General features: G+C 40.9%; 1 protein-coding gene across 2 annotated transcripts; it reads right to left on the reverse strand.

Moving 5' to 3' along the window:
- Positions 1 to 381: 381 nt before the first annotated feature.
- On the reverse strand, positions 382 to 13627 carry LOC111863018 (endocuticle structural glycoprotein SgAbd-2). 2 transcript variants are annotated; one of them, XM_023848953.2, is made up of 3 exons: positions 13528 to 13627; positions 9086 to 9216; positions 382 to 2050 (listed from the first exon to the last, which is right to left on the reverse strand). In XM_023848953.2, the coding sequence occupies exons 1-3, from the start codon at positions 13534 to 13536 to the stop codon at positions 1738 to 1740; spliced, it is 453 nt and encodes a 150-aa protein (XP_023704721.1). In that variant the 5' UTR covers positions 13537 to 13627; the 3' UTR covers positions 382 to 1737. The 2 variants fall into 2 exon arrangements, with proteins under 2 accessions (XP_023704721.1, XP_033606766.1); XM_033750875.1 differs by having other exon boundaries at positions 13486 to 13551.
- Positions 13628 to 14137: the final 510 nt, after the last annotated feature.

A 14137-nucleotide genomic window follows, 5' to 3' on the forward strand; every position in this document is an offset into this window, starting at 1 on the left:
GTGACATGATTTACCAGAATTTTCTCACGTTTGCACTTGCGCTTACGGTAAGAAAGTACGTATCTTAATTGAAGTATTTATGGTGCAATATGGAATAGAGACAACATAACTTCAAGAAAAATTAGACCCTTCACGCAATAGGAGAATTCATTAAGCGCATTATCTCATATTTCCTAACTATTTGCAACTCCTGTCTAAATATTTCCTTGCTTATTATTGTACGAACCCGAAACTTGCTTTTGTTTCGTTGTGTCTCAGAACAGAAGAATGCCAGCTTACGTGTACTTGTGCGAACACAGGAATGTATGCGATTTTCCACGGTTACAATGTAGGTGTCACTGTGGTTTATCTGTGAACTTGGTAAGACAGCTGAGTTATATGTTTTTCTTTCTGTATAAAACGTTTTCTTAGTTTATTACCTAATAACTTTTTACATACATCTTGTATACATAAATATATTTATGTAAACATAGTGCGGAAACTCTGTACGTGTATGAACACGAATTGCAAACAATTAAACTATAAATACGAAACCTTGGCCATAGTGTGGCAAGTTACGTCATAGTAATACAGGGTGTTCATAATATCCTTGTCTAATATATTAAAATAATTTTAACTCTTATTTCTTTCCGTGAGACATAATTAGTAATGAACAGCCTCTACACAAGAATATGTATTAGTACTATCACTTCGAACCCAGAAGTTCTATTAGGGAGGAGTTTGGAAGAAAATTTAACAATATGGACCTATTGATATTTCATGTGATCTATACAATAATAAACTTTAGAGGGGCTTTATGAACACGCTGTACATGTGGCGCATCACACAGAGGCCCTATATTTACATATTTCCTTTTCTTGTATTCTTCTTTAGTGTATATATATATTTTTCCACCTGTTATTTTGCCACTCATAAATAATTGTTCACATATACTACATTTCTATGGACAGAAACTTTGGCTAGGTGTCCGATATAGAGCATAAACCCACTCAATACAGTGACATATCTTCATAATGAAACCACGTATTGAGAGCTGTTAGCACTAACTGTGAGCATTTACCAAAATTCTTGGTGTATTTAGGTTCCTACCACTAAATAAAGTATGTCACGAAATTTGGTAGGTTTATTTCATTATTATAAAATTATGATTCAGATTTTTATTAGAAATATGCAGACATGTGTCAAATTAGTTGTGAAGTTATGAATGATAGAGCGGAGTCGTTCGCAGATGAGTGGTATGATACAGTGTCGCCAAAGTTATTGTCTGCGGTGCTCGATTCGTAACAAATTATATGTTGTAAGCATTGCACTTTGCCAGAATTATCTTACATCACTTCCTTTCAAAGAAAAACAAACTAAATTATGTTTCTTACGTCAAAACCTGAAGATATACTTTCAACATTTGGGCGTCGGTCTTTACCTAATCATACGAAAAGATTTGTTAATTATGATAATAATTATGAAAATGAATAAATATGTCGCCTATGGACAACAGCTGTAAAATTTTACAATGAGATGTTGCTTATTAACCCTACAAGTGCCAGTTGTCGAAAATTTCGACTGAACTCTGTAAGAACTGAAACCGCAGCTTCTAGAGTTAGCTAAGAGGTACAACATATTTTGTCACTAAAATTGTTAACTTCCTTTGATTTTTATTAGTATATAATGAACAGAACCCAATAAGGAATCTTTGAATCTTCAGAAATTACCATAGAAACCCACAGATGGTTCCATGGCTCAGTATTGTCTGCCGGCCGGCTTGTAGGCCGGTTGAGGTTCACTGCCATCTCCCGCTTCGTTCTCTTCTGGGTGTGCAGCGATGTATTCCAGTGCCCTCTGGATGGCCTCAGGGATTGGGGGTGGTGTTGGAAGGTGGGCTCCTTGTGGGACGAAGCCGTTCTCGTCAGCAGTGTAGGTGAGGCTGATACGAGTGCCATCTGGAGCCGTGTATTGGTACCCACCTTGAGCGAACTGGGTTTCCTGTTCAGGATTTCCGAGATTCTTCACGTAACCTTCCTCCTGAGCTTGGATCTCATTGGCTGTCTCATAGCTGCAATATACACATCAATATTATTAGACCAGACATTAAGAGCAGATTAAACTGAGCAAATGCTTGCTACAATTCAACTTAGAAGCCTTTGTCTTCCCTTCTGCTATAAGAATATGAATATTGAAACACGCAGGACTAAAAGTTTTCCTCCTGTTTTGCATCGGTGTGAAATTTGGTTTCTCACATTAAATGCATAATATTGACTCTGAATATTTAGGAACAAGGTACTGAGGAAAATGTCTATACTAAAGGGGGATGAAATAAGAGAATAGAGAAAAATTCATAATGAGGAGTTTCAATAGTCGTGCTTTTCATCCATATAATTAGGATGATGAAGCCAAGGAGGATGAGATGGACAGAGCATGTAGCACACATGCGATAGGGGTGCATACACAGCTCTGATAGGAAAACACAAAGGAAAGATATTACTAGTAAGGTCTAGGCTTAGACAGGGGTATAATATTGACCTTTTAAAGTCCAGCGGTTACTATACGTACCACACGATTAACACACCAGAACTAGAGATCATGCACACAGAGTGTATCTGTGTGTTCCATATGCTTCTCACGGTAAACAGCGACTGTTTTCGTAAACAGCGTTAACCGAATTGACTTTGTAGCGGAAACGTAATTGTTTCCTGTGAGGTACGGACTGGATTTTTGTATATTGTTAAAATTGCAGCGCCTGCAAAGCAAGGTTCTCCGCACCACTGGAAATTTTCCAAGGTTCACACCGGTCCGCGATTTGCAAACGGCTTTCATCCTTCCATATGTATACTGTTATATAACAAAATTGTGCAAGCAACAAGCAGAAGTCATACACAATCATGAGAATGAACGTGTTCCCAGTATAGGATAAGGCGAATCCAGACACAGAGAATATAAGAGGTTTAAACTTGGCGGTGGTCAAGCTTAAGACTGTTCCAGTGACTAAACTGCCGTTGTAGCATAAGATAGGCATGACTGCTTTGCAAAGCCCGAACTGACAGAGGTATTCTATATGGTGCCCATAACCCAGAGCTACATATCAGTAACAAATATAGCAATGTTTAAATTAAAAATGTTTAAATTTTACAGTTTCCTCACATAACATGATGTTTTCCAGAGAGTGACCATGAGGTTCTCAAGTTGCTTTGAAGAGTGTTTTATGCTGTATGTGTGTGTCTCTGCGTTTACGAAACCTTAATTTTCCTAAGCTGCGCACTTCGCTGACTTTTTTTTCAACACCTCGCTTTGTGAGTTGTCATGCGCAGTAAATTCTCACGGACTTGAGCTTCGTAATGTTTCCAACTTGCAGAAAGAGACGGTTTTAATTATGCGAGAGACCTCGAGTGACGTCAGCGGTATGTACGTTACTCTCGTACGTTCCTGATTATTAAGGCTTCTCATTTGCGTCTCTTGAATTTCGTAATTCTCTTTATTTAAGTCTTTCCTAATCACAATTAAAAATTTTCTGTCGCAAACATTTACACCACCTGTACTTCCCAAATTAATGGCCATCAAAATGAACTCTACAAGGAGAGTGTTTTGAGAACTAATAGTTGCTTAGCTAACCCCCAAAAAAACTCCCATTTTTTAGAACCCGAATGTTCATTACCGTAATATTATATTTAAGCATTCTGTTGCATTGATGTGCCACTCATTCATCACCGTCTTTAATGAAAATTAAAACTGCTCATAATCTCTATTTAATTTAAAGTAACATTAAAATCACATCAAACGCTACATGTCTCGGCCTTTCTCGACCATTTTCAGACAATCGATACATCTTTGTATTGACAATAAACAGATATTATAAATTACAGAAACATGGACGCCGAAAAATGAAAATGAGACGGAACGGAGAGAGAGTTTCGTTCTCAGACAAACACCTTTTAGTGTGAACAGCGATAATGCAGTAGCGTGGAAATGTATTGACTTCAGATCCAGTGCAGTACAACGGTTTTCAAACAGTGAAGGGTTGCCTGAAGATGGCCGAGAAAGTTCGGAATATGTAGCAATTAATGTGATTTTAATATTAGTTTAAATTAAAGAGAGATTGTCAACAATTTTAAGTTGCATTTTAGACAGAGGGGAATGAGCGAGTGGTTCATTATCATGTCCATAAGAACCCGCTACAGGACGGTATCCTGAGCCAGAGGAATCCAATCGACGCACTCTAATTCTTGTTCTTCATCAGCCGTCTTAATACTATCCTAACATCTACACCAAAATCTTGTAAGTTCAATCTTTCCTTCAGGAATTTTCTGTCAAAGTGTTGTACACATTTGTCTTCACTCCCATACCATCTACATTCCCAGCTCATCTCACCCTCCTTTGTCTGTTCATCTGGAAGAAGGCAGATTATGAAAATTATCTTAGAGCAGCCTCCTGCCTCCTGTAAATATCACTGAGGTACAGATGTTCCCCTCAGGAATCTGTTCTCAAACACGTCGATTCTGTGCTGTTATGTTATATGTTTCGGTCGTCAACTACCATCACCAGTCGTTTGTAAATATTACAGTTCATCTACATTCGTTACTGGACGCTGTGTCGCAATAAATACATTGCTATTAGTCTTGTCATATATAAGTTTTTACTTAGAATTACGATATTTAAATATTGTGACATGACGCCTGAACGCCGGAATAGTCCATTACTCGACAAGGGCTCACTACGAAATTAACACATGTTCCCGGAGGCAACGGAAGACACGCAATAGTTCATTGCTAGACAACGGTTCGCTACGAAATTAGCAATTCGCTTGGCACGTTTCATAGCAACGGACAAACACAGAATATAACAGAGGAACTGTTTGAAATGGTGATCTAATATATTCAGTTCTCCCCGAAGTTATAACATGGGACGGGGTCGAATACCTCCACCGTAGCCCTGCTAGTCGTAGGAGGCGACAAAAAGGAAATTCTCGAATTTGAGACAGTAAAATACCCAAAAATGACTGAGCTGGCGAGGACCAACCAGCAGCAATTGTAAATGACAGACCCGTCCTCTCGTCAGAGAGAGCGCCCCACATCAACAAACCTGCAACTGTCTGACAGTAACAAAAGTCTAGCCGTGAGCCCCAGATGGATGCTTTGTTCCTAGACAGACTGGCCGACTGACCGTCGGTCGTAACATAAGCCTCAGACTCAGATTCGAGAGTTCATTCGCGATTCAGTCGGAAGAGAATTGAGAAAGCAGCTCAGTAGTTCAGTGTTCAGCTGTGGAGAGTTAACCAGCGGACAGCGGAAGCTGAAAAAGTGACCGATTCGTAAATCAGATCCAAGTCAGTCAACGGCAGAAGACAAGACACTCGCGGTCCAGTAAGGAATGGAGCGAGTCTTAGGCAGTCATTGACTGTGAGCTGTTGAAACTGGATGTAATTAAGAGTTCTTGTAAAGAAGTATCAATGAATCCAATCATATTATTAGTCACGGAACACCGAACACGTGACAATATATTGAAATATTTACCTAAATTAATAAAATGTATTTTAAAATTATTGTTATTTTCCTAAAAGTTATCCTATTATATACAGAGTTTCTTTTATGGATGGGATTGAGCAAGAAAAACGTTGCGTGTGTACTGTATATGATGCGTTTTCGAAACTTTCTCCTTTACGGGGACGTGGGCACCTGTGTTTTTTTTGGGGGGGGGGGGGAAATTGGATATTTATAATTTTTCATCCTCTATGACCTCTTATTTTGTCATTCCTTGCTTCCGTATGACATAAATTACAAATGCTATGTTCGAAGTTCTGACGTCAGTGAGAGGAAAATGCACTGAAATAGCTCTCTCTCGGAAACGGTCCGGGATATGACACATGGACACATACACTTTTCTGTTTCGAATGACCGATACTATGACTTCCCGGAATATTGACCTTCCTTCCTGGGACACCCTGTATAAGTGTACCTTCTTCTCCGCGCTAGGCTTGTTCTTCTACCTTGAAGATGACGGCAAGAAGTTCCTCCGTAAGGCCGACAAATTTATAGAAGCCTACAGGTGTCACATCTCAGAATACTTGAATCATTATACCTTCATTCCTAATAGTTCGTGGTCTTAAAGAGTGTGCTCTAAGCTGCATGGACCTATTCTTTGAAGCATTTAGTTTTCTATCTTTGAAGGCTGAATCGTTTTTATGGCATTTCGTATAAAGAAAAGATGACGAGTCGGAACCTGTTTTAGGTTTCTATCTCTTTATGTAAAGGTTTCGCCCTTCACAATTTTAACATCTCTCATTGTGTCCATTAGCCGCGTAGTAAAAGAAGAAAGATGAGACGTAGAATTTTAGAACGCACAGCAGATTCATCATAATTTATTTTGGCCACGTGTTGTGTGACGCGGAAGGAAAATTAAAGGTCTTAAGAGCCACAGAGTTCGTGCTTTCAGCTGTAAATTACAATTATAAAGGCCGCTCAAACAAGAAGACAAGGCACAAGTCCGTCATGGAGTTCAGCCGGGCCGGGGAGGCCCTGCGATGCGGCCGTTTGGCGAAGTGTAGCTTTACGTCACGTAGGACAGGACTGCTACTCTGGCGAAGTGTAGCGTTACGTCACGTAGGACAGGACTGCTACTTGGCGAAGTGTAGCGCTACGTCACGTAGGACAGGACTGCTACTCTGGCGAAGTGTAGCGTTACGTCACGTAGGACAGGACTGCTACTTGGCGAAGTGTAGCGCTACGTCACGTAGGACAGGACTGCTACTCTGGCGAAGTGTAGCGTTACGTCACGTAGGACAGGACTGCTACTTGGCGAAGTGTAGCGCTACGTCACGTAGGACAGGACTGCTACTCTGGCGAAGTGTAGCGTTACGTCACGTAGGACAGGACTGCTACTCTATCAACAGAACTTTTAACTCTCCTATTCCCCAACTGCTAAACAGAAATTTTATGATCTATAAACTGTCCGTCCCTAGAGAAATTTGTTGGGTACGAAATTTTGTAGAAAAAACTCCAGGTCTTTCGTCGGTACTTAACTAATTAAGCACTACACTATGAAGGCGTATGGGGGGAATGGATGTATTAATCCATATTTTCTTCACCTCGGCACTAGTTGGAGGTGAGTGGTCAGCTTCACGCCCCTTCCGCTTTATCCCCGGTAGCCATTGGATATGAGGTTGGGTGGGCCCCAGAGCCAGTCTGGACGACGTGGAAAAGAGAAAATTCTGGAGTCTACAGGGACTCCAACTCTGACCCCTAGGTCATCCAGCCGGTAGCCAGTCGCTATACCGACTACGCTGTTACATATCCCGACCAGATCTCTCTTACACATAATAATTATTTTCAGATGTTACATCTATAATTAAGGTTATTTGGATTATTTACTAAAAAAAATTAAGAATTTCATGTCTATATATGTATATCTTAAGTAGTTCTTATTTTTGTAATTCTGGCCAAGATATATGACAGAAAGGAAGTACTTTAGAGACATAATCGTAGTTGCAGGGATAATATTAAAATTAATACAAGAGAAATCATGTGTGAGCGGATGGAAGTCGTTCAACTTCAAGAATACTGTCTTCTGGTATGTGACATCCTGTAGTCTGCCAGAAGTTTACTGAAGTTTCGGAGAAATGTACTGCCTCCGTTTTCAGGAAAAAAAGAGAAAGAGAAACAAAAACNTGGAGTCTACAGGGACTCCAACTCTGACCCCTAGGTCATCCAGCCGGTAGCCAGTCGCTATACCGACTACGCTGTTACATATCCCGACCAGATCTCTCTTACACATAATAATGAAACAATTTCAACGTGGAAAATAAAAGTAGTATATAACTTGTGTGGGCTATATTCTAGAAAAGTTAGCTAATTAATTATAATATTCTGCTTCTTGGGCTATTCTGCCATCATGAAGATGTGGAGAGTACGTCTTTCAGAAATTTAGGCAAACTTATAGCAGACTTCACAGCGTCATATCCCAGAATATATCTCTCATCACGGTTACCGCTGTGAGAACCTCACACCCAATTCTCTTCAAATTGCTCAGGACAGAGTCACGTGAACATTGTCATGAGTTTTCCAGTTCCATACAAGCAGAGAACATCTTGAACAGGTTAATAACTATCAGCTCTTGCATGCATACCCTGATTCATGGGATTAGTTACTTAAGTCATTGTTTTAAGATCTGAATTAGGCATTCTTACCCGTTTAAAACACAGTGATCTTTTACGTGTCACCTACTTTAATATTGTTTTACTTGTTTTTGCTTATTTAATCCGTTCCTCTTATACCTTTACGGTGTCGAGGTTTAGCTTTTCAGTTTTATCATTTTACAGCCGTTATGACTCCTTAGACTAGTGATCAGCTCGTTGTAAGGCATACACTTAAACACAGGACAACACAAACACACACACATACCAAACATCCATGCCTTGTGTCGGATTCGAACCCACGATCCAGGCTTTTGAGCGAGCGAAGACAGTAAATACCTTAGACCGCGTGACTACCGTGACCGGCTAATATTTTTTAAAAGTTGATTATTTAATGACACTCTGATTATGGAGTCTATGTGTTGGTCCTTAACTTTAAAGACATCGCAGTTTGCTCACAGTGCCTATACATGTTTTGGGGATTGCTTGACTTATAAAACGGGTTTTGGATTTGATGATCGAATTTATTGGATATTTATGCAACTTGCTGCAACATTTCACAAATCACTGGCTTCGACTGGACACTCTCGACTTCTGACCACACTACACTAATCCACTACTTCTCCTGAACTGAACTGTCAGTTATTGTTGGCTTCTCGTTATATAGCCTCGGATCGAACCCCGCAGAAAACACATCAATTGTCTAGCAATGTATGTCTACTGTTGTGGCGTATTTTTGCAAGCTTTACGTAGAACGGGCTGTTTACCCAAAATCGGTCTCCGCGGGAAGGTGTTTATCGAGCCGTTGCCTAACAATGGGTGTATGCATCACATTATGTTTTCTTTGAGATTGAACTTAATTTTTAAATACATCTGAGGCTTCAAAATGTGGAAATGCGGACTATGTAGTGAAATATTGGCAGAAGCCTGTGAATAAACATCGCTCGTGCAGTCTACTTGATAACTTACCTCCATTTGTATGATCCATCAAAATTGACGCCTTCGTTGACGTATGAAATGATGGGAATGGGCGTCGTGTTGCTTCCCTGTGGTCTGGCGAGACACGCAGACACCAGACACAGTGCTGCCAGAACTGCGATCTGTGGACAGAACAGGAACCTCTTTAGAGAACACGAGCTAATCGGCTGCGTTCCTTTGATACGGCAAGGACCGCATATAAGACGACTCCTCCAATAATTCTTCGTCTGCCGCGAGAAATTGTTAACGAAGCTGTTGCGTAGCAACTATAGGCGGATACACAAACCTACAGACGCTCCTTTTATATGACACGGACAACACAGAAAACCACGTGTCCAATAATTCTTCTATTGTTGCATGCATTCATTGCCGCGGGAACGTGTTTACAAACCATTACCTAGAAACGACAAGGGGGGGCTGGGCTAGCTCAGTCGGCATAGCGACTAGCTATGGGCTGGAATACCGAGGTGTCGGAGTTCGAGCCCCCGTAAGGCCAAGAATATCCTCTTCTCTACGTCGTCTGAGGCCACTCAGCCTCCTATCCAGTGGGTACCGGTGGTAAAGCGGTAGCATGAGGCTTACCACTCACTTTCAACTAGTGCCGAGCTCGAGTAAATGTTTATCCATACCTCCACTCACCCATACGCCTTCATAAAGTAGTGCTTAATTAGTTAAGCACACGGACAACTTTAGCTTTTACTAAGAGACATGAAAAGCTAACTGTAGAAAAGGTAGTTAAATTGAAGGCTCATTCATAACAATCACTTTTGTTCGTAATTACCACTCAACAAACTTTCATTTTCACATAATCAGGCATTTAGGACTTCCTGATGACTTCACAGCCACTCAACTGATTGGTCACGGGTCCTGCAAATGTTCACCACCCACTCGCACTAGTTAGCCGAGCATTCACAAAGAACAAGAAGACTCTGTTCTCGCGTAATGTTTATAGTTTAAAATATTTCCTCAAGGACTTACTGAGAGTTTCACATACATTTTGGATTGAAGCAGAACACGAAAGGAAGTTATGGTAAAACTGTTCTCCTAGTGGCAAGTTCAAGAACGCTTGGATTGTCTGTGGATAGTTTTACGACGACGTCATTACGTACGTAGAATAGAATGATTGATGATTTAGAAAGGAATTTGGAAGAAATTTGTCGTGGCCTATTTTAGAAACCGTGACTTGGCTGCAGAGAACGAATAGAAATAGGAAATTCTTCAGGACATCAGAAGTCCCGGTCTAGACTTTTAGAAATGGACAGCCATTTTAGCGTCCATTTCCACGAGACTTTTATTGGTGCTCTTAGCAAATTATTTATATAAATGTAGCTCTTTCTATACAGTCTCATTTAGATATGAAGGGTGCCGTGGCAAAGTTTAGTGATGGAATCAGCTGAACCACGAAGCAGGCTCGGTCAGTAACGCTGCTAACTTGCTTTCGAACTGGATAGTGATTAACCTGACTTATATGGGTGGTAGGACTACTTACAGGGCACTGTCATCTCAAAGGACACCTGTTCAAACTGGGACTGAATGATAGTCCCACCTGTGTGAGGTGTCAGACAGAAAATGAAACAGCCACACACGTCCTCTGTGAATGTGAGGCTTTAGCTTATTTAAGACTACGTCACTTGGGTCAGTACTTTATGGAACCAAGTGACTATTTTGACGCCCCCACGTCCAAAATCCTGCGCTTCATCCGAAGCGTAGGGTTGCTGAGGGAATAATTAAAAAAGGCGAAGCACAATGGATCACTGAGGTCTAGATGCAAGGGCCGAGAAGGCCTATCCCTTCATTCATTCATTCATTCAACCTGACTTATGGTTTTCGTGGTCTGTCTAAGTCTCTCCAAGACAATAACGGGATATTAACTGAAAGGAGACCACGACAATTGCTTCTGCCATATTTCCAATTAATTACTCGTTATCATCCAACCAATCAACGCCTCATATCCCGAGCTACTGATAGTGTCGTGAGATATATTACGAATAATAATAATAATAATAATAATAATAATAATAAAAGTAAACGTAAAGCTATCCCTGTAACAGACCGTGAAGGCAGGTAGGTTTGTGAAACGTTGAGACTCCCACATGTTCTAGACAATCAGCTCACAGATGGCGGTGAGGTTTTCAGCCTTACGCGCTGGTCGCCCTTTACCCCCGAGGAACATACCTGGTACTCATTTCTGTTAGAGGCTGAGTCCATCCCAGGACCATAGTGCGACTGGAAGGATTAGGCAAATTGAAATGTCCAACACCTCATCTGGAATCGCAACCGCGACCTTCCGGCTCGTAGCACTGCCTCAACTAACTACGCTACCGCGTGCCCCCTTCATAACTTGTACTGTTCGGCGAAATCAAAGAGGATGAGATGGGTAGGACATGTAGCCGATGCCTGGGGGTGAAAAGGAATGTATATAGGGGTTTGGTTGGAAACTCATAAGGAAAGAGACCACCAGGAAAACGTGGGAGGATATTATTAAAATGGATCTAAGAGAGAGAGGATGGGGTGGTGTGGACTGGATTGCTCTAGCTCAGGATAGGGACCAGTGGAGGGCTCTTTTGAAGACGGCAATGAACGTTCAGGTTCCTACGCACTCAGAAATTCTTAAGTAGTCGATCGGCTGTTGTCTTCTCAAGAAAGGCTTGGCTCCATGGAGTCAGTTAGTTGACTGAGAAAACCAAGAATTTTTATATTGTACCTCGCGCGTATTCTTAACGAATTCATTATCTTGGTCAATCTTGATTTACTTAACGAGACTTTCAGTAACTCACGATCATTTCCTGACAGTGACAAGAGATTTCTGTACCCCACGGCGTCCAGACTGGCTCTGGGGGTGCATCCAACCTCCTATCAAGAGTATCAGGGGCGCTATCCCCGGGGGTAAAGTGATGAGGGAATGAAGCTTAGCACTCAACTCCATTTAGTGCCGAGTTCAAGAACGGTGGAGCTATACCTCCACAGGCCTATATATCTTCGTGTTGTGGAGTTTAATTAATTAAGCAAGGGGACAACTTTAAATATACTTCCCATCTGATCTTCGTACTGTATATTATGTTGCCTGCAGACTGGTTAAATAAACTACAAAATAAATAGAACCAATTATCTTGGCTTTGGGCTATGTAATGTGAACTTATATCTCCCAGTCTTAACAGCTGTGGACAGAATTGCAGCCCTGTTATGAAGCCACGGCTGTATGCCAACATATGTTGGGCTCTTGTGAGTGCAGTAATGAACCTTTGGGGTCAATAAAAGAAGTGAAATTTCTTGACTACCTGAGCGACTGTTAACTTCTCGAAACGAATGTGCTTTATGGCAAGTTAAGCTTCGACCACATTGCCAAGAAATTTCGAGCGCTTTATGCATTGCCGTGTTCACATCGCTAGTGTTCTCTACCCTGAATCACATGATTCCGATACATATATCCCAATCCTATTTCTAAGAGATCAATTTTAATATTATCCTAGAATTACCATCTAAGTATTCTAAGCTTTCTTTGTCCTTCAGGTTACCTTATAGACTTTTTGTGTGGTTTTAATATTCTCCCATATTCATGCTGCATGTTCCGCCCATCTAATCCTTGATTTCAACGTTTCTAATATATTTTGCTGTGGAGTACAAATTATGAGATTCTCATTAAGCAAATTCCGTCACTTCATCGCTACAGGGTCTGAATACTTCAGCGGCCTGTTTTGAAACACGCTCCGTCTGTGCTTGATATAATGAGAGAGAGAGAGAGAGCAAGTTTCGCACCCATACCGAACGAACGGCAGAATTACAGTTCTGGATATTTTAATCTTTACGTTTCCCTATAGCGATCATTACCTGTCAGAATAAGACGAAACGGCCATCTCTTTGGTTAATATTCTTACTTCATGTTCTGGGTTCAGATCTCGGTCTGTAAATTTGTTATTCGAAGTCCATGTGTGATTTACTGTAGCATCCTCCAGCCTAATGCGAAATAGCCCCTCGTATTGGCCACGACCGCTTCCTTCTCTAGCCGTTCTAATTCATTATTGGCCGCCAATCCCACGTAAACCGATATATAGACGGCGTCATAATATAAATAACAAATAAAATAAAATAAAATAAACATAATTTCAGTTACACGAATGCTAAGATCAAGCAGGTTGGCGCAGCGGTAAATTTCTAGATTTGTATTCGGGACACGCTCAATTCGAATCTCGTGCAGAACCGAAGCTATCCTCAATGAGATTTTACGTGCTTTTCCTCAGTCCTTTCACATATATGCCTGTATAATACCTCGATTAGACCATGACAGCCTCCTTCCAAATCCTTTCCAATTCTTCTATGATCAACATATAATTCTACCCACTCTAGATAGGGCGATGTAAAATGAATCACACACAAAAAAAGAATGCCTTTACCAAGTTTGTTAATATCCCACTAGAGAGCTCTGGCGTACGCACCGTGTTCATGCTGATAACGCTGATAGCGATGCACTAACCAAACTGATAAGTACCCATAGCCCGATGGGATATTTATACAATAGCTGATCCCCTACTTACTGCCGTGGGGAGACGTGAATAGTAAGAAAAATGTGGGAGGGAATAGACGCAGGACTTGAGACAGAGAGAGAGGGAGAGAAGATTCACAGGGAGTGGGGGTACAGCCCTTTCTCTGATGGGAATCAAATAGTAACTCTTACACGAACATTTTAGCTTTCTTTTATTCTTTTAATGTGAATTATGGGCTATGTTAGAAGTGCTTCCTGTACACGTTATAAAATACTTTTTCTCTTTTCAGAATTTGCGTGGGAGGTATTTTGCATACGGAATTATCTCAACTGTTTTTAGTGTTCTTTAACAAAGCCTTCATGTCAGAAGCTAAATAGCTTCGAATCGTTGATATTAGACTATCACGGGGTGATTCTTCTTGATGTTGACTCTGTTCTTATATTTCTGTGTAGAATGAATGTGGGTAGTGTTTCCGACGTTTCGGAGGTACATATTGCTTCCATGTGTGTAGTTTGTATGTGAGTGATCGTGCATATATAGATTTCGGTCCAACAGGCTCATA

The sequence above is a fragment of the Cryptotermes secundus genome, unplaced genomic scaffold (genome assembly GCF_002891405.2).
Source record: "Cryptotermes secundus unplaced genomic scaffold, Csec_1.0 scaffold1016, whole genome shotgun sequence".
In the NCBI taxonomy this organism is placed as follows: Eukaryota; Metazoa; Arthropoda; class Insecta; order Blattodea; family Kalotermitidae; genus Cryptotermes; species Cryptotermes secundus.

What these genes read in the sequence shown, in the direction of transcription:
- LOC111863018 (XM_033750875.1), bottom strand. Translation starts at nt 13,536, where the DNA reads ATGAACACGGTGCGTACGCCAGAGCTCTCTAGTGGGATATTAACAAAC. An exon ending in GTGGGATATTAACAAACTTG is followed by an intron (nt 9,217 to 13,485) that starts GTAAAGGCATTC and finishes TTCTGTCCACAG; the next exon opens with ATCGCAGTTCTGGCAGCACT. An exon ending in GATGGATCATACAAATGGAG is followed by an intron (nt 2,051 to 9,085) that starts GTAAGTTATCAA and finishes TGTATATTGCAG; the next exon opens with CTATGAGACAGCCAATGAGA.